The sequence below is a fragment of the Engystomops pustulosus genome, chromosome 8 (assembly GCF_040894005.1).
Source record: "Engystomops pustulosus chromosome 8, aEngPut4.maternal, whole genome shotgun sequence".
NCBI lineage: Eukaryota > Metazoa > Chordata > Amphibia > Anura > Leptodactylidae > Engystomops > Engystomops pustulosus.
The window spans coordinates 73,560,735-73,582,002 of record NC_092418.1 but is presented as its reverse complement, the minus strand read 5'-3'; the positions used below and the strand labels follow the sequence as shown (position 1 = coordinate 73,582,002).

Below are 21,268 nucleotides of genomic sequence, written 5' to 3'. Positions count from 1 at the left end.
CGAATTTTAATTGGACAGCTCATAACTAATTGAATATCAAAATGACTGTAACACAATAGAGAATCCATTAAAGAGGTATCCCATGGGATAGGGCCAATTTTGCTGATCAGTGGGGGTTTCAGTGCTGAGACCCCCACAGATCTCGAAAACTAGGGATCCGACAGACCCCTCACCGCTCCTCAGACTAATGTAGCAGACAGCAGCACATGACCATTCTGCTCCATTAATCTCTATTGGTGAGCGCTGCGGTGAGACGTTTTCACGATCTGGGGGTCTGACCACTGAGACCCCTACTGATCAACAAGTTAGGCCCTATCGTGGGAAAACCCATTTAACTATGTTCTTTTTCTGTTAATTTGAAAATTAAAAAGCTAATTAGACAATGAAGAAATGTAATGTTTACCCCAAGGAAAACTAAAACTGACAAAAAAAAAACAATAAACATTTTGTTAACTAACTAGCTCCACATGTCACATATACCGGTAGTGTAAATAGTTTTTTTTTTAGATATAAATGTATTACTATAAAGATACTATGGCCCAGATTTGCTAAAGCCCCTCCGCCAGTTTTCTGTCAGACTTTGCATGAACATGTATTTTAGAAGCCCGCGCGGCACCACACCCAACGAGATACAAAATTTTGCACTGAATTGGAGTTTTGGTGTTCAGTCGGACCATGCACCACATTTAGCATGCAAAGTCATACAGAAGTGAGTCGCACGCCCCATGTTCAAGGTGCACCAAAAAAAAAAGGTGCTCACTGTCGAATGAGTGCAGGAAGTGCCAGATTCATGGGCGCTACAAATCATGACTCTGACGCCCTCTGCTCACTACACTGGCAAACTGCACATAGTACAGACTGCATTGTTTTTAGTAAATGTGGGCCTATGTTTACAAATACGATAACAATGCTTGGACATTAATCCCGTAACACCACAGCTCCTTTTCCACATTTGTGTTTCCGTTTTTTACTCCCCACCTTCCAAAAGCTGTCATTTTATTTACTTCCTAGTGTCAGTATTTAAAAGGGTAGTCCCAAAGTTGGAAAAAATTAGGAGCCGGGCTGGGGTGGTCTTTTAAAAAAAAATAAACGTGTACTTACCTCCTGAGTCACCACTGATGTCCCGCGCCGTGTTCCCTCTGATCCGTGCCCCTATTTGATTACTGGGGCATAGGCTGTGGAAACAATGCCCGTGTATATGAGCCCATAAAAATTAATGGGGATGTCAGCTACCCGCTAGCACACTTCCAAAAACAACATTCATGTGTAGAGTAGAATAAGTGATTGTTATTTTGTTATGTTTTGATAGCAAGGGACAGCAGGACAAGGGGCAGTACAGTAGATTAGACTGATGAAGGGGTTAATCATTTATCATATGTGATCCTTTTTGAAAATTAGAAATGAAGCAAAACAAGACCAAAGGGGAAAGAGTGGTTTCCCATGGAAATCAGTTTTGAGCTCTGTCTCCTGTACACACTGCACACAAAAACCTGCATGACACACACAGGACCCGGCTCCAGGGCCACTCCCATCTAACTAGTGATTGGTCTGCTGTCAGAGAAGCTCCTGCAGTGATTGGATGAGGCGGAGGGCTGGATTGTTATGGCTGCCTTTTCACCCTCTTTCTAACCCGTGAACTTTGTTCCTGGGCTGAAGACGGTGAACATGGCAGCGACACGACGTCTGTCCCACTCAGTGGCCGTCATTACCATCAACAACCCACCTGTCAATGCACTAAGGTAACTGCTAGAACTACAACTCCCATCATGCACCCGGGGTCTGAGTTTAGACACCAGCCATACTATTACAACCAGAGCAGTAGGCTAATCTACGTGCTTGCTGGGAGTTGTAGTCACACTACAGGAAACAGATAATGCACCATAAAACATGTTGTTATTAGGATACAGCTATACACTGTGGATTCTGCAGGGGTGACAATATAGGTCGTAGTCTGCAGCTATTATTTTTGAAATCTACAACAAATCTGCACAAGTGTTTGTCCTGGATTACAATGAGATCTATGCAGATCCACATTGTGTATGCCCCATACATTACACTTATATGGGATGAACAAATTATCACCATTAGTATCAGATTGGACCCTGCACTGATCTGATATTGTTGGAACGTCCTGAAGATATGTCATCAGTATGAACATTGTTCCAGGGATCAGAAATTCCCTTTAATTCAGGATAAGATAATGCCTTACACAATTTTCGAAAAACATGATGTGTGTGGTACGAAGAAGAAAAGAGAAGAGAATGGTGCATGCTGCGATTTTTCTTCTGCTCCACAAAACCTTAAAAAAAAATGACATGTGAATAGCCATATAGAAAACAATGGGTTAGTCTGCAGTCTGCACAAATCACATATAGAATACGGACATGAAAAACGCTTGTGAAAATAAACCAGACAGACACCATATGGATCTTTTACAAAACATAATAAGACCTAAAAATGCTCTTTCTTTATTTTAATTATAGTAGTATATTATAAATATTCTCCTCTCCTAACAGCCCCCTAAGTTCCAATGATGGTGGACGTAGAATGGGACATAGGCTGCAATACTGTAGCTGGACATGGCACCATGTAAAGAGCCATCCACATCTGGCTCTGTACATTATGTAGTAGAAAGATCCTCTGGATCCTCTGGTTTCCTCCCACACTCCAAAACATACTGGTAGGTTAATTAGATTGTGAGCCCCATTGGGGACAGGGACCCGATTTGGCAATCTCTGTGCAGTGCTGCGTAATCTGTGTGTATAAATAAAGAAAAATAATAAATAAAGAATTATTTTATGGATAGCCCATTAATTGTCAAAGATTACCCCTTTAAGATTTGTTAGCCAAAATTTGTGTCAAGGAGATATTAATTGTGAATGCATAAGATTGGTTTAACTATAGGGCAATTACAAACTTTGTTTAACCCCTTAAGGACGCAGCCATTTTGTAGCTTAAGGCTCAGCCCGATTTTTTGGATTCTGACCTGCGTCTCTTTATACGGTTATAACTTTTGAACACTGTTACTTATCAAAGCGATTCTGAGATTGTTTTTTCCCCACATGTTGTACTTCATTTTAGTGGTAAATTTTGGCAGATAAGTTTTGCGTTTATTTACAAAAAAAAAGAAAATATGATAAATTTTTGGAAAAATTTGCCATTTTCGAAATTCAAAATCATTGCGTTTTCAGGCAGATCGATTTACCACCTAAATAAGTTGCTGAATAACATTTCCCATTTGTCTACTTTACATTTTCATAATTTCTGAAATGTTTGGATAATTTATTTTGCCGTCACGCGGCTTGCAAATAGAATATCGCTTTTCCGGATTTCCAGAATTGACTATTTTGGGGATAAATACAGTTTTGAATGAAATTTTACATATTTAGCATCAAAACCCCCTATATAACCAACCCATTTTCAAATCTGCACCCCTCAAGCTATCAGAAACAGCTTTTACGAAGATTGTTAACCCCTTGAGATCTTCATAGTAATTGAATCAAAATGGAGGTGAAATTTAGAATGGTCATATTGTTCCCTTATACGTTCATTTAGCCCTAAAATTTACACATTTCCAAAAGATAAAAAGAGAAAACCCACCATACAATTTGTTCTGCAATTTCTCCTGAGTACAAAGACCCCCCACATGTGGCTGTGACTTGTGTTATGGGGGCACAGCGAGGTGCAGAAGGGAAGGAGGGCGCTGCAGCTGCCAGGATTTTAGTTTCCTCATTGGCCCCTTTTGAAGGCTATAAAATTTTCGCTTTTCCGTTATTTGGGCCATGTGATGCCATTTTTTTTGCGGGATGAGATGCTTTTTCCAATGTTACCATTTTGGGGTTTGTATCACCTATTGTTGAAAATTTAGGAACTTTTTTTGAGGACAGGAGTAGAAAAGCATCAATTCTGTACTGGATTTTTTACTTTTTTTTTTTGGTGTTCAGCGTATAGACTAATAATCCTGTTATCTTTATTCTATGGGTTGATACGATTACGGGGATACCAGACATGAATATATTTTCTTACGTTTTACTAAATTTGTCAAACAAAACCCTAATGTGGGAAAAAATCTATCATTTATGTATTGCCGTCTTCCAAGTGGCATAACATTGTTACTTTTTTGGCTACGGAGCTGGTTGATGGCTTGTTTTTTGCGGGACATGTTGTACTTTGCACCAGTATCATGTCGCAGTACATATGGTTTTTTGATCACATTTTATAGCATTTTTTGTGGGATTGAAAAGGTAAAAATCATAATTTTTGGAGGGTTTATAACAGTTTTTTTTTACGGCGTTTATCGTGCGGGTTCAATAATGATTTACTTTTATTCTACGGGTTGTTACGGACGCGGTGATACTATATATGTGGGGTTTGTCTTATGATTTAGACTTTTTTTTTGAGTTATATGTCTCTTTATATGTTTTGGGGATTTGGGGCATTTTTAGTGATTTATGACTTTATTTTTTTATTGAATAACTTTTTTTTTACTTTTTCACTTTTTCCACCATGGGACATGAAGAAGCAATCATCTGATTGCTTCTTCATGATAATATTCTGCAATACTGATGTATTGCAGAGTATTATCAGTGTCAGCCTATACACTTGCATAGGCTGGCACTGTGCCAGTAAGATGACGTCACAGACGCCATCTTACTGGCAATTCTTGCAGGTAACTCTGGGGTCCAGATCGGACCCCAGAGTTACTATAGCAACGATCGGCGCACCCCGAAAACGGTTCGGGGGGGCCGATCGTGGGGGAAAGACCCCCCAGATACATGTTAGATGCCGCGGTCGCGCTGACCGCGGCATTTAACGGGTTAAGCACCCGCGATCGGAGACAACTCCGATCGCGGGTGTTACACTGGGGTGCCGGCTATCAGTCACAGCCGGCACCCCGTCTTTCCCGATGCCGGTTCGGCTCAGATCTTGAGCTGAACCGGCATCAGCTCAGCGTCCGATATATCGGACGCTGAGCGCTAAGTCACTGCGCTCAGCGTCCGATATATCGGACGCTGAGCGTTAAGAGGTTAAATATTTGGCATCTATTGAAGCGTCCAGGCAGCTTTTATGACATCCTGGAGCTTTAACAGCCTGATAACCTCTGAACTGAAGACAGGTCTGTTCAGACCCCAAAGGACATTTGGTCTCCCTACCCCCCCCCCCCCCCCCTCTTCTGCATCAGGATTTGGAAACAAAAGACTGTTTAAATATTCCTGGACTCTCCCCCCTCATTAAAACTTTGCCCAATCGTGAATGACCCTGTGGACTAATTAATGAATGGGAGGTTCGGAAATCTGAACCAAACTGAGAAGTTATAAAACAATATGAAATCCAAGAATTGGTATTCACATTTTGGGGGCTGCTTGACAAGCGGAGTGTGTTCCTTATTTCTCCCACCTCCAGGGATCAGGATTTACTTTAAGTTTGTAAGTTTCTGTTATTTTTCTCCCTTTTTATTTTAGAACTGTTTTGCCGTGTTGTGTGTCATTTTATTTTGTAATTCTTTTGTTTTTAATAATATCTTTTTATGCACTGATCAACTTTTTGTAATTAAAGCTTTTCACTTTAATTTTGGTCCCTGTATGCTCTGTGAACTCATAGCCTTGTGAAGTGTGGTTAGCTGTGTGACTGCTGGAGTGCTGAGTGTGCATGTCTAGTGGTGTGACAAGGTGACTGCCTGAGAAGCAAGAGTTGTTGTACAGTGGGATACTTATTGGTCCCAGTATAAATGCAATAAGTGGTGGCAGCGGTTCTGGTGCTGGATCTGTATGAGGTGTTATTTATGCTCAATTTGTGTCCTGAGTGAAAGGTGAGCGCAAGTTTGAGCAGGCTAAATTAACCCGTACAGTTGCACCCCACGTCACGTGACGAGGCGGCGGCGTCCTCGCCGTGACAAATTGGTGGCAGCGGTGGGATAAATTCATTTTTGTCAGAGCATTAAGTGTTGGGATTAAGTAACTAACCCCTGCACTTAAGGACTAGTGGAATCCTTGCGAGGAGTACCCTAGATTTACACGGACCAAATCAGTGCTGTTCTAAGACACACGTGCAAACAGTTCCCCTTCCCCGTTTTTCTTTTCTATCTTTTATTTGGCAAAGGTTGCACTCAGTGATGGCAACCATCTACAAGAGACAGAGCAAAGAGGCTCTAGTCCACCTCTGTGAGCAGAGAGGTATCAACCCGGCTGACAAGTCCAGAGAGCTGCTGGTTTGTGCTTTGATGGAGCAAGATACAGAGCAAGGATCTGGCACGGCTCAAGGGAGCCAAGATATGGACATTAATCCTGGAAGAGTTTCCCCTGAAGCTACCCACAGCAGGAGCCCTCAGGTAGGCATGGATGTGTCTCTACAAATGGCCCTACAGCAGCTAGGTGAATGTGATCCTAGCCTGCGTCTGCAGCTTATCCTTCAATTTAATCAGGTGGCCGCAGAGCGAGAGAAGGAGAGAGCAGCTGCAGCACGAGAGGAGAGAGGAGCCGCAGAGCAAGAGAAGGAGAGAGCGGCTGCAGAGCGAGAGAAAGAGAGAGAGGCCGCAGAGCGTGAGCGCCAGGCTGATAGAGAATTCAGGCTGGAAATGGCGCGTATTGAAAGGGGTATCAATTCTGTGCAACCCCAATCCCAGGATGTAGACCCCAAAAGACCTCGTCAAGAACGTTTTCCAGTACTGGACAAGGATGGGGACTTGGACATTTTTCTGCGGTCGTTTGAGAAGACCTGCAGACAATACCATCTGCCCCGTGAGCAGTGGGCACAGTATTTAAGCCCAGGGTTAAGAGGCAAAGCCCTGGAAGTATTTGCTGACCTTCCTCTTGAGCTTGATGAGGACTATGATGCTATAAAAGCTGCTTTGATTAAAAAGTACAACCTAACTCCAGAGGTGTACCGCAAGAAATTCCGGAGCGTAAAGAGAGGACCAACCGACAGCTACGCTGATACAGTAGGCAACTTACGGACTACCTTTCTACAGTGGACCCGAGGACTTTCTGTCAACAGCCGTGAGGACCTGGAGGATCTCATGATAAAAGATCAGTTTCTGCACATTTGTCCTGTGGATGTACGACAGTTTGTTTGTGACAAGGAGCCTAAAACTGCGGATGAAGCTGCGCAGATTGCAGACTCCTATACTGCCAACCGGATGCCTGAAGCCAAGAGGGAAACTTCCCCCCAAAGGTCCTCCAGCTGGAAGGAGATACAAGCCAGGACAACATCACAGCCTTCTGTCTCCAAAGTGGGTGAGAACATTACACTGAGGGAGTCTATAAATCAGGGGGATATGCGCAAATGTTTTAATTGTAACAAAGTGGGTCATCTGAGGTCTGCGTGCCCAGAGAGAGGGGCAACTGTCTACTCTACAGTACCAGTAGTCATGCTGCTTTCTGGTGATATGGACAAGTTACAGCACCATATGCAAACTGTGATAGTGGGTGATAGAGTCACCCAGGGATTAAGAGACTCAGGGGCAAGTTATTCTTTAGTTCGCCCTGAGGTCATAAACCCTAAGGACATCATTCCAGAAAAGACTTTGCCTGTGAAGGGGATAACCGGATGCCATCCAGGAGTGCCCGTTGCCAAGGTTTTTATGGACTGGGGTTCTGGTAGAGGTATCAGACAAGTGGGAGTGTCACAAGAATTGCCTGTGGATGTATTGTTGGGAAATGATTTGGGAAAAATGACAACTGTGTATGTGCCTGATGTACAACAATCATATGAGAAAATGGGCAGAAGCCCAAGGGGACTGGTCTGGGAGGGAGGACAGGATAGCAAGAGCAAGGCTATGCCTGCTCCAGAACCAGAGGTGTCCCAGTATGAGGAAGCTACGGGGGAGGGGGTGGTGAATGGGCCCCCAGAGATAACCCTGCAGTCAGCAGATATGGTGAAGGGTGTGAGAGGCTGCCAAGATGGAGTCTCTGAATCTGCACCTCGAAGCTCTAAGGTCCTGAGTGTGGGTCTAGTGGAGGCCATTACTCAAGGAGAGGTCCTAGAGCAGACAAGAGGTGTCAAGATGAGTAAGGCTCAGAACATGAGCCACAAAGATGCCTCTACTCAGACTGGGGAGATGCAGTGTGCCTATGAGCCAAAGACAGCGTGTACACTAGAACCAGTGCTGAGAGAGGAGACTGGGGTCCACAGTGAGGTCGGGTTCCCAGTGATGAGTGTGGCCAGTGCAGTTTTGGGGAGCGATCAGGAAGTGGAGCAGGGGCATAGGGACTCTAAGGAGAGCGTTCAGTCAGTGGTCCAACCTAATCCCTGTAGTATAAATGGTAAAGAGAGGGACCCTAATAGCTGTACAGCTGGAAAACCAAAGCACAATGTAACTGGGTACAGTAGTCCTACACTTAACTCCATTGGCATTTCATCCAGCAGGGAGAGGGTTAACCATTTCACACTTGGGAGAGGGGACACAGAACTTAGTGTTTCTGCAGCACAAAGCCATAAAGTCAGCAGGGGGTCCCAGCACAGCAGTGTACAAGTGACCAGGGGAGATATTACTTGGCCTTATACATAGGACAAAGGATGGTTGATGTGCCCAGGTAATCACATCTTATGGTAATGATTTTTATGGTACTGAACTTCTGCTATGTATTATTGGTAATTGGCTTGGGAAAATTTAAAATGGCGTGGGTCATTTCAAATTTGCCCAATCTTGAAAGGGGGAGGTGTCAAGGAGATATTAATTGTGAATGCATAAGATTGGTTTAACTATAGGGTAATTACAAACTTTGTTTAAATATTTGGCATCTATTGAAGCGTCCAGGCAGCTTTTATGACATCCTGGAGCTTTAACAGCCTGATAACCTCTGAACTGAAGACAGGTCTGTTCAGACCCCAAAGGACATTTGGTCTCCCTACCCCCCCTCTTCTGCATCAGGATTTGGAAACAAAAGACTGTTTAAATATTCCTGGACTCTCCCCCCTCATTAAAACTTTGCCCAATCGTGAATGACCCTGTGGACTAATTAATGAATGGGAGGTTCGGAAATCTGAACCAAACTGAGAAGTTATAAAACAATATGAAATCCAAGAATTGGTATTCACATTTTGGGGGCTGCTTGACAAGCGGAGTGTGTTCCTTATTTCTCCCACCTCCAGGGATCAGGATTTACTTTAAGTTTGTAAGTTTCTGTTATTTTTCTCCCTTTTTATTTTAGAACTGTTTTGCCGTGTTGTGTGTCATTTTATTTTGTAATTCTTTTGTTTTTAATAATATCTTTTTATGCACTGATCAACTTTTTGTAATTAAAGCTTTTCACTTTAATTTTGGTCCCTGTATGCTCTGTGAACTCATAGCCTTGTGAAGTGTGGTTAGCTGTGTGACTGCTGGAGTGCTGAGTGTGCATGTCTAGTGGTGTGACAAGGTGACTGCCTGAGAAGCAAGAGTTGTTGTACAGTGGGATACTTATTGGTCCCAGTATAAATGCAATAAGTGGTGGCAGCGGTTCTGGTGCTGGATCTGTATGAGGTGTTATTTATGCTCAATTTGTGTCCTGAGTGAAAGGTGAGCGCAAGTTTGAGCAGGCTAAATTAACCCGTACAGTTGCACCCCACGTCACGTGACGAGGCGGCGGCGTCCTCGCCGTGACAATTTGCAAAAGAAAATTAACTTACCTCCGCGGTCGCATCCGGCGTCCCACTCTAACGTATCTCAGGTTTATGCCCCATGTAAACAAATATGGAATGGAAGCCAGGCTGCTGTGGAGGCTGGCCATGCTACCCATCCCGCATTATACAGCGCTGGAATAGGGACGGATGGGCGTGGCCGGCGACCTCGGCTGTCCAGGAGCTTAATGCAGCGCAGCTTCCGTGCCCTTGTTTGTTTACATGCGGCACGGACTGGAGAGATGGCAGCTCGGGCTGCCGGGAGGGACGTTGGAGGTAAGTAAACCTTTATTTTTTTTTAACCAGTCGCCTCCCACTGTGATAAATTTTGCACATTTTCATACTGTAAGTTTGTAAGTTTACACAAGTCTTGTATTCTATATGTTATATTAGGCTCCATGCCTTTCAACGTAGTGTTAAACTGGGTTTTCCTTGAATTTTCTTTCTTTTTCAGCTCTTCTGTTCGTCATGGACTAGTAAAGGAATTTGGGGAAGCCTCTAAAGACCCATCTGTAAAGGCAATTGTGCTATCTGGGGCCAGTGGAAAGTTCAGCGCAGGTATGTTCATCTTCACCGTTGGCTAACTATTAAAATCTAATATAAAATAAAGGAAACCTGTCAGCAGAAAAACATACACTCTATCACCCATCCCCAGTTCATATATCAAGGAAAAGTGACTGAGTTTAGTTTAGTTTTATACATTTTTAATGCTGTGCTCCTTTGCCATGATCTCACCTCACAACTCACTGGGAGACAACCAAATAGAATTTTCCTGTGTCTTCAGTGTAAATAAAATAGTGTAATAATAATTTTTCGATTTTCCCCATTAAGCTAAAGGAATGTTGTAATATACAGTAATTGTTAGAGTTGGACAGCGCTGCCCAGTTCCTTATAGTTTACTTATAAATTATACACATTAAGGATTATGAAATTTCTTCTGTGTGTTTGGTCCGAAAACTCTATTATTTACTCTAACTTTATTATTGTCATTTAATATTAGTGTAGGTCCTCCTGATACATTTCTTTCTTTATTGGTAACTTTGCTATCTAAAGTAAGCTGCATGGATTTTACATTGTCATTCTTTGTGAATTCTTAGGGGCTGACATTCGTGAATTTTCCACCTCAGCAATGAAAACCGTGTCCTTAGAAGATATAAATGCGACAATCGAAGCTAGCAGGAAACCTGTAGTGGCTGCTATTGAAGGTGTTGCCCTTGGTGGAGGGCTTGAGTTAGCTCTGGCATGTCACTATAGAGTGGCAAATGCACAGGTAACTATACGGTATATGACTTTCATTTTTGGGATGATAAACTAGGGAATATTTTAGGGAACAGGAGACTGTTTTAGTTTATGAAATCTTTAATGCTGCCACGTGAGTTCACTGCAAAGGCGCACGCAACCCTTTTTGTAGCGCTCTGCGCTAGTTTCCATGCAACACAGATTAGGGGCATGCTGTCGGACTGAGCATGGGATTTAACTTTCAAAGTGTGCCGTAAGCACTAGCCCTAAGATGCACCATTAAAGATATGGTGAATCCTGTCAGACCTGAGCAGGGAAGCGATACATTCATGATTTCGGGCGTGATATCTTAGTGAATGGCCGCACGGTGCATTATAGGCTGACCATGCACTTTCTCCAGTCAACTCCATGTATCGGGGATGTAAATGTGCCCCATTGTGTCCTCACATAGGGCCAATATATATATTATATATATATATATATATATATATACTCCTGTATAAGCCGAGTTTTTCAGCACGAAAAATGTGCTGAACAACCTCACCTCCATTTATACACGAGTCAATTAAAAAAATAAACATACATACTCACCTTGCAGCGCCCCTGATGCTTGGCGGGGCTCCTCTTCTGTCTTCTCTGCGATGCTCTGGTCCCCGCAGCTCCTCTTCTGTCTGCTGTAGCAGCCTGCAGAGATGCGGCCATGCGCTCTGCCGGCCGGCGCACACTATGATGTCATCAGCGGCCGCATCTTAGTGTGTGCCAGCTGGCAGAGCGTATGGCCCCGGCTCTGCTGGCTGCTACAGCAGACAGAAGAGGAGCTGCGGGGACCAGAGCATTGCAGAGAAGACAGAAGAGAAGCCCCGCCAAGCATCGGGACCACCTGAAGGTGAGTATGTAAGTTTATTTTTGGGCAGGGGCTGGCTGGCTACTAAAGGGTGCTGGCTGGATGTATACTACAGGGAGGTGGCTGTATACTAAGGAGTTCTGGCGGGCTATGTACTAAATGGGGATGGCAGGTTATATACGACAGGGACTTGATAGCTATGTACTGGGAGGCTTTGACCAATGCATTTCCCACCCTCGGCTCATACCCAAGTCAATAGTTTTTTCTAGTTTTTGGTGGTAAAATTAGGGGGCTTGGCTTATACTCGGGTCAGCTTATACTCGAGTATACAACTGTATACATTCTAAAACAAATTAGAACCAATTTTTTATGGGGATTTGCACTGGGACTATTTATCTATATAAGGAAAAGCAGAAAGACTGAGCTTTAAATGAATTCTACCATCAAAATCAAGCACGATAAACCAGGGAAACTTACACATACTGTAGATCCAGGCACTGCCCCCCAGGTAATCTTATATTTGTTATTCAAGGCCGACTGCCATCTAAAATCTACTTTTATAATTATGCTAATTAGCCTGAAGGGCTTACTAGAGTCCCTCATTGCTGTAGATTTAGGCTGTTACCATGAGCAGAATATGAATCACCCCCGACACCCTGCTCTCTACCTGCCTGTGTTATCTAAAAGCAACAGGAATGGCAGGGGGTGGGAAACCTCCTCTGCTCATTGTAACAGCGCTACAAGACTGAGGGGCTCTAGAAACACCCACCAGAGACCTTCAGGTTTATTAGAATAATTATAACAGTTGATTTTGGAAAGATATCAAATATAAGTAGATTACCACAGTCACTGTGCCTGGATTTAAGAGCAAGTGTCCCTGGTTTATCATGCTTCATTTTGATGGTAGATTTCCTTTAGGATCACAATATCTGCTTCATTGGTGGCTTATTCTATTGTAACAGCTCTACAGGACTGAGGGGCTCTAGAGACACCCACCAGAGACCTACAGATTTATTAGAATAATTATAACAGTTGATTTTGGAAAGATATCAAATATAAGTAGATTACCACAGTCACTGTGCCTGGATCTAAGAGCAAGTGTCCCAAGTTTATCATGCTTGATTTTGATGGTAGATTTCCTTTAGGATCACAATATCTGCTTCATTGGTGGCTTATTCTATCAAACAGGTGGCATGGGTTATTGTAAGGCTGTGTACTATATTTGGTGATTACCTTGAGTATTAGCAGTTGGAAAGTGGTGGCGAATATATCCTCAGTCCATTGGCAGAAGCGGATAGTAGGGACAGTATACAGACCTTTGTTGTCCTATATCTTATTATAGAACACCTTCTGTACCTAACAATCTATTAGTAACTGCTTGTCATGAAATGAATAGTCTTGATATCCTCATCCTATCTATTAGACAGCAGGAAGCTGCTCCTGATATAAATCGGGATACTTAGAGAGTTGCAGGCTTTACCAAGTGAGCGGCTCCCCTACTCACTAACTACTTATTATAGGTGTCTTTCAGGCCACAGTTATATACTGAGTTCAGACTGGTAAATCCAGGAGGCACATGGCGGGAGTTGGTAGCAACAAACATTCTCTCCTTCTACCTTGACTAACACTGCATGATATTCAACTATTCCCGTGCAGATTAAGAATTGCATTAAAGTGCATCACACGTCCAGATACGTTTAAAATGTGGATATCTGTATATAACACCGGCAAATCTTGTGAAATTACACCCACTAAGTTGTTCTAAATGTTTTTCCCTAGGATAGACCTATGACTAGGTTTCAGTCATCAGTGAGACACCCTAGATTTCCCTCAATATAATGTAAGAATTTTAGGATTAGGTAAAGATAGTTTAAGGCTTGTCAAGTTACTAGTAACCTACCTTCACATCTACCTTAATAGGAAGATTTCTGATGGTAGGTTTCCTTTAGAGCTACTCTAACTCATAGATTATTTTGCTTTTCGCCAAGCAGTTAGACTATAGTTCTCAGAAGGACATAGAGTAATGTGAAACAATAAAGACGCTTGTAATAAACAATGTTGAATATAAATATCTTGACACCTTTAAATAAAAGAAAACAATATTACTGCAGATAACTGTATCTTTCGTTGTTTCATACTGTTCTTTGATTACAGTCCCGGGTGGGTCTTCCTGAAGTACTCATTGGCATTCTGCCTGCAGCCGGAGGAACGCAACGCCTACCCCGATTAATTGGTGTTCCTGCAGCTCTAGATGTGATTGTACGAGGTGATTATTATTATTATTATTTATGCCTATTAAAGAAACAAAAAATAGTGGAATAAAAAATCTCAGATTCTTCTACTAAAAGCTAATAATGTGGATACAATTTATAAGCCACCATCTTGTACATTTCATTATGCAGAATCTTATATTTTCTGGTAAAATAATATTCTGCCATCCCTCGGTATAATTGCAGACCTTTACCTTTTCCCTGCTGGCGGTATCTGCAGGAGCAGGGAGAAAGTAAAGGGCTGAAATAATTTAAAGCCGCTCTTACTCTGCTTCAAAGATGAAGTACATGTGACACCTGTAATTATATACAGTACTGCACCGCATAGAGCGACATTTTAAATTCCAGATTAGACACAAATTTATACTCTTTGGTGTATACACATGATGATTTAAGTGGATTACTGAATATACTCTTAAACATATATCATCTCTGTTCTTCTGTTTTCTTTTCCTGCTGCTTCTTTTCCTGCAGGAAGACACGTTCCTGCTACTGAAGCTTTACAGCTGGGTATCATTGATGAAGTGGTACAGGGTAATGTTGTTGATGCAGCTGTACAGTTGGCTCGGAAGGTTGTGGGTAAGCAGTGTGTATTACCACTCTTGTGTATTAGCTATTTGTCAAGAATTTGACAAGAATTTGTATTATACATTTCGGGCAAAAAATGACTTTACAAGTTTAATGGTTGTTTCCTTCAGCAGCAGGTATCTCAGCTTCACTGTCCGCTTCACAAACTAATATACTTTTCTTTGACCAAATTTAAATCTATTTTATTAAAGTGGGTTTCCACTTTATGCAGAAACCACTGCAGAGATGGGACAATAAAGCTACTTTCCATGGATTACGCTACTTTCCATGCACCAGGTTCACATTACTAACATTTGTCTGGTTGAAACGATTCAAAAAAAATGATCCAGCGCGTTGTGTTGGGAAGAAGCACTCCGGACTTTTTATTTAACTTCCATAAAAGAGATGAACATCACATATATCTTAGCACTGCGTCCGTGTGGTGGACTACAATGTCCAGCCTACGCGTTTCGAGCGTATACACACGCTCTTTGTCAAGGCTCACACATATCTGAGAGGGAGCACCATTATATTAAGAGGAGGAAGAGACGTCAGAGGGAGGGGGACACAAGGTCCGCCTTCATCCATGACGACAGATTCGTTTGGGAGCGCCTCTCTCAGGTGTGTGTTTTGGTATAATAAAACCATGTTTATTTCTATTCTAATTAAAATGAAAAATATTATGTCAACATTTAAAAACAACATGAAAATAAAATATTATACAAAATATGTAGTTTGCACCACAAGGAAAAAGATTTGGATTCAATGCGAACGGACACTGGCAGAAAGCACCCATAAAGTGCATAATATATAGTTACAGTATTCTTCTTTATGTGTCCAACTAGAGGAAAAAGAAAGTCAGTATAGTTAGCACATGTTACATTATGTTGACTCGATTTGCCAGTCATTTATGTATCTACATTGTAGCGAGCTGCCAATTATAATAAAAAATTTGTCTGGTTCACCTGTTGGTAATTCAGTCTGGTTTGTGGTTACATAATCTGAAACAAGAGTGTTAACAAATAGATTTAGCAAGTTATCCTTAAAGATCCAGACTTGCAATAAAAGTGGTTAAAGTACATTTCTGCTTTATATGCCTTGTGCCCTGATAGTACACATTGGCCCTGACAGCATGAAAGTACTTTGGTATGTTGTGATAAATTATAGCACTAGACTGTGTGTATATCAGAAGATTTGTCAGAAGCAATCAAAATTGCATTGAAATTGCCAAAAAAAAATGCGCGTGAAAAACTGAGACACTGAACAAACTCTGACTGAAAACTGATTGAACTCTGATGAAAAATGTCTGTTCGCTCCCTGATCAAACTCTGACGTGATCTGCAACGCAAGTGTTAAAGAGGCCTTCCTACAAACTATGGCCCACATTTACTAAAAACAGTGCAGTTGCGTGTGTAGTGTGCAGAGTGCACCAGATTCAGGATTTCTGACTTGTCCAACTTTTCTTTGGCGCATCTTTGACATGGGACGTGCAACAAACTTCTGTTGGACTTTGCATGTTAAATGTGGCACACTGTCTGACGGAGCACAGGAACGCCCATTTTAGTGCAGAATTTTGCATTAGGTATAGCGCGGCATGCACCACAAATGTGTCTCGGACACTTCTTAAATACATGTGCAAGCAGTTTGCACTGAAAAGAGCCTGCAAAGTCCGCCAGAAAACTGGCGCAAGGACCTTAGTAAATGTTGGCCAAAGTGTGTGAAATTGTGGCCCTGAATCAATGGGCTTGTAGTCTATGTGTCATCGGTATGTGAGCGGACCTCACATAAAAAAATAAAACATTTGTTTGAACCCATATAAGTAAATGGTTAGCTTACAGTCAAAGATCAACGGTCAGAAGTACAATTTGCTACTTTCTTAATTATTTAGGTGCATTTAATACAATCTTTAACTGGTAAAGGACACGGGATGAAATAGATAGTCCTAATCAGCCGGCCTTTGTTGCATTTTGACAATCTATTTCGTCCAATACATGCCAACATAAAGTAGACATTTGGGAAATAAGCTATGAATTAATTTGGTTGCTAGGACTATCTGCTTCAAGTGTAGAGAATTTAGAACTTTGAAAATTAAGAATTTTTCAAAAGTTTTTGCCAAATTTCTGTTTTTTTTAATGACTAAACACAAAAGATATCTTCCGAATTTTTTAACTAATTTGAAGTTCAATGTGTCACGAGAAAACCGTCTCAAAATCCTGTGGATATCTTATAGTGTTCCAAATCTATAACCACTTATAGTGACACAGGACAGACTTAGAAAATGGGGACATGTCCTTGAGGCCAAAATAAGCTGAGAACTGACGGGGTTAAATGATACAGTTATGATTGTGATGGGTTTCTGGCTACAAGTCAAAACATCCTTGTTTGTCCGTCTTGTTTGTACAGTCTAAGATCAAAAAGGGCAGTCAGCTTCTCTTCCATCTTTCTCATTTAAAGTCAATGATTTACAAGTCCTCATTACTATCAATGTGGTTGAATCCTTAATCTATGAAGGGGAATGAGCCTTTGACCTACTGTGACTGTAGAGAATCATTAAACATATACAGCAAATCCTCATTATCACAGATAAACATTGTATCAACTCGACCCATCGCCATGTGATATTACAAGCCACAGGGAACAAAAGAAAATACAGCTAAAAGGAATTTATCATGAAACCAAGTAACCATTAACTTGAATGGCTGCATTTCCTTATGTAAGAAATGGTTAACACAGAATTCTTCCATTTCTATTTTACCTATTTGTATCCGTCTATAACAGAAGTGTGCTTAGGGTCATTGTCTTGTTGGAAGGTGAATCTTCGGCCAAATCTGAGGTCCAGAGCCTTCTGGAAGACGTTTTCATCCATGATGTATTTGTCCACGTTCATCTTTCCTGGTCAAGTTGTGGTCTTCTCACACTTCCACTCAAGGATTATAAAGGCGATCTGTGCCTTGCCACAAGTCTTTATTTGAGCTCCTTGGGCAGTTCGTTAGACCTCATGATTCTCATGTGCTCTGACATGTACTGTGAGCTGGGAGGTCTTATATAGACAGGGGTGTGCCTTTCCTAATCAAGTCCAATAAGTTTAATTAAACGCATCTGGACCTCAATGAATGAGTAGAACCATCACAAGGAGGATCAGTAGGAAATGGACAGCATGTGAGTTAAATATGAGTGTCACAATATACCTATTCCCATTGTAGAGAAAAAGAGTTTCAAGTTTTCTAAAACAATATATCATTTAAGATGGAAAAGAATTAGTCAAGAATTCAACAATTTCAAAATCTGAGTAAAGTTATCCACATAATTACACAAGATTAAAGGGGTGTTCCCATTTAGGCAAATTACTATTATTCAGTTTTCCAATATACTTTATGTATCAATTCCTCTCGGTTTTTCAAATCTCCATGGTTACACAGGTGCACGGCTCGTTAGTATCACAGAGAGTATTCGGAGCTTTGTGTTATAACGAGCCGTGCACCTGTGTGACCATGGTCAGATTTCTGTCCATTGGAGCTTTCTATAGAATGACAGCAAGCAGAGATCTAGAAACCTTAAGGGATTGATACAGAAAGTATATTGGAAGATTGTATAACTTTTCATTATTCAAACAATAGCATTTATTTGCTGAAATGGGAATACCTCTTAATGTCTAGTGCTACATGTTACGAAAATCTAAATCCTCACATAAAGATCCAAGCAAGATGATGTGCTCTTCTAAACAGGAATATAAGCCACCTAGTGGAGCAGCAAGGAGACTTTGTGAAGAAAAAAGGAAGTTAGAAGGACTCCCTTGGTCAGTTTCCCCATCCTAGGCTGTGTTCCTCCTCCAGCTTCACAGCAAAGATGAGACATAACCTTGTCTGGTTTGGAAGGATGGGATCTCTACTGTTAGTGCCCTACCTTATCACTGTAAACAGAAGAGCTCTGACTTATACAGCAGTATACCAGTATGTATATATACCAGTGAGCAGAGTATACTTGTATTGGATTACTGTAATTACCTTATATACTCGAGTATAAGCCTAGTTTTTCAGCACAAAAAATGTGCTGAAAAACCCAAACTCGGCTTATACTCGAGTCAAAAAAATGAATACCCCTGCATATCTTCTGTGCGATCTGTCCGCCAGTTGCAGCAGGCTATATACACTGGGGCAGGGTCTGGCAGGCTATATACACTGGAGCATTGTCTGGCAGGCTATATACACTGGGGCAGGGTCTGGCAGGCTATATACACTGGGGCAGGGTCTGGCAGGCTATATACACTGGGGCAGGGTCTGGCAGGCTATATACACTGGGGCAGGGTCTGGCAGGCTATATACACTGGGGCAGGGTCTGGCAGGCTATATACACTGGGGCAGGGTCTGGCAGGCTATATACACTGGGGCAGGGTCTGGCAGGCTATATACACTGGGGCAGGGTCTGGCAGGCCATATACACTGGGGCAGGGGCTGGCAGGCTATATACACTGGGGCAGGGGCTGGCAGGCTATATACACTGGGGCAGGGTCTGGCAGGCTATATACACTGGGGCAGGGTCTGGCAGGCTATATACACTGGGGCAGGGTCTGGCAGGCCATATACACTGGGGCAGGGGCTGGCAGGCTATATACACTGGGGCAGGGGCTGGCTGGCTATATACACTGGGGCAGGGGCTGGCTGGCTATATACTGGGGAGGCTGTGACCAATGCATTTCCCACCCTCGGCTTATACTTGAGTCAATAGGCTTTCCCTGTATTTTGTGTTAAAATTAGGGGCCTCGGCTTATACTCGGGTCGGCTTATACTCGAGTATATACGGTACCTGTAATTCTAGGATTTTGTAATTCCACTAAATGCCTATAGAGGGCGGTGTGGGACCACTGTTATAGTATTGAGCTGATGTGGAAAATACATTTAATTTTCTGTTATCACTGTTTAGTATGACGTGTACAGTATATAATATTGCTGCAATACTGGATAATGCAGCATTTAAAGAAACTTTCCACTGCTTTCTGATTTTTCTAAATGTTTCTAAATACAGTGAGGGAGGGATTTGCATATAAATTCCCAAATATATCAATGTATCCCCTCATGAGTTGAATAAATATGTTGAGCTGGTGTATCCGGGAAGTCTGCAATACATTTCCCTTTCAGAGGCCTCTGTATAAGAAATGTAGTGTTATATGTAGACACTGAAATGCATTGCTGACCAAGGTATACATGGAAGTCTTGAACCCACGGAGCAGCGCTGCTGTTGCTTATTGGCATGGACTTGTAGAAGGGGGACCTCCTCTAACATCCCTATGGCCTAATAAGGTCTGTGTACACAGGTCCTTGCACTTGTCCCATTTTCTTATGGGCTTTGTATATACGGCTTTCACTGTGTGGTCCAAATGACACCTCTCCTTTGTTCTTTGGGTCGGGACGATCAAGTAATGTCATGTTTTAATACCTTTTACAGAGCTGTAATTTTACCGCTCTAGTTTTCTGAAAAGCAGTGTGGGCTTAATTTTTTTTTTTTTTTTTTGCTAAAAATGGTTTTACACGATAGTTTGCAACTTTTTGTCTAGATTCAAAGATCAATTTTTATTATTAACTTATTAACTAATCCTGTTTTATTTTTGTGATTTATTTTCATGAATGTATAAATTTTTTTAACACAAAGATAAACAATCTCTGCATCTCATAAATGTTTCCTGAAGACTGTCCAGAATCTAAGTGAATATTGTAAAGCTTCTGTAAGCAGTCCCAAGACAATAGATTTCCAGCCAGGACACACTGTAATGGAAGAGATCAGCAGCCATTAACTTTTATATTTATTGCCGTCCTCAACCCATCTGCAAGGAAAATCATTTTTATTGAAAGGTTTACTGTATGTCTAGTAACCATGGAAATGAGATTCTGTCTCCGAAGAAGTGGTTAGATTGTTGGATCTGCAGACTCTTATAACCTATGAGCTGTGAACTATTGTAAGATAATTACCGTACATGGTTTCTGTTTTGCGAAAGTTTAATATGTTTATTTTTATTTGATTTTATTGCAATAAAAATTGTGTCTTAAAGAGGACCTGTCACTTGGAATAAGTGCACTAGGAGCTGCTTACTAGTGCTAAAACAAACGCAGCAGTGTTATACTGTTAGCGTTATCGGAAACTTCCGATAATGCTAACTAACACCGCTGCGATGTGCAGTACAGTACGCCGGACCGATTTGAGAGCGGTCCAGCATTAGTATTGTACATCGCAGCGGTGTTAGTGTTATCAGAGGTTTCCGATAACACTAACAGTATAACACTGCTGCGTTTTGGCACTAGGAGCTGCTTACTTTAGTACGCAGCTCCTAGTGCACTTTATCAGGGTCCTCTTTAAGAAAAAGCAGCATTAGATTCTACATATCTCAACACCTGAGAGCGAACCTGCATATACTGTAATAGAGAAAAGCGAACCGGCACAACAAAAGAAGGTCCACGGCTGTGCTGTGCCAAACTATAGAGGATAATAGTAGAAACAAGACAAAAGCGCTCATAGGGTAGTATTGTTGGGTTATGGGTATTCTGTATGGTTGAGTGATTTGCTCACCTGGTCGAGTTGTGCTCAACAAGGCACAACTCCAGTGTTAGTTTGCGATATCAATGGTCAGTGGCAGCTGGTGCTCCAATGTGTTCTCCAAACACAGGGGACTAGGCCGGTTGGAGTCTGGAAGTCAAATCGGGGAGGGCAGAAGCGATAGGCGCACAACGAGAAGTGGAAGTGGAAGTGGAATGGCTGAGCT

At 41.9% G+C, this 21,268-nt stretch overlaps 2 protein-coding genes across 2 annotated transcripts in view; both read left to right on the top strand.

Annotated features, from left to right (window-relative positions):
• Positions 1-1,586: 1,586 nt before the first annotated feature.
• EHHADH (enoyl-CoA hydratase and 3-hydroxyacyl CoA dehydrogenase) overlaps positions 1,587-21,268 on the top strand; it is a 31,975-nt gene continuing 12,293 nt past the window's right edge. Inside the window, exons 1-5 of the mRNA XM_072121242.1 lie at positions 1,587-1,739; positions 10,052-10,155; positions 10,695-10,867; positions 13,835-13,946; positions 14,425-14,529. Of these exons, the coding sequence (XP_071977343.1) occupies positions 1,666-1,739; positions 10,052-10,155; positions 10,695-10,867; positions 13,835-13,946; positions 14,425-14,529 (568 nt within the window). The 5' untranslated portion in view covers positions 1,587-1,665. The remainder of the gene's footprint in view (positions 1,740-10,051; positions 10,156-10,694; positions 10,868-13,834; positions 13,947-14,424; positions 14,530-21,268) is intronic.
• On the top strand, positions 6,244-9,156 carry LOC140075404 (uncharacterized). Its single transcript, XM_072121241.1, has one exon. The coding sequence runs from the start codon at positions 6,272-6,274 to the stop codon at positions 8,504-8,506; it is 2,235 nt and encodes a 744-aa protein (XP_071977342.1). The 5' UTR covers positions 6,244-6,271; the 3' UTR covers positions 8,507-9,156.

Excerpts from the sequence above, each read along its gene's own strand:
- LOC140075404 (XM_072121241.1), top strand. The coding sequence starts at position 6,272 with ATGGACATTAATCCTGGAAGAGTTTCCCCTGAAGCTACCCACAGCAGG.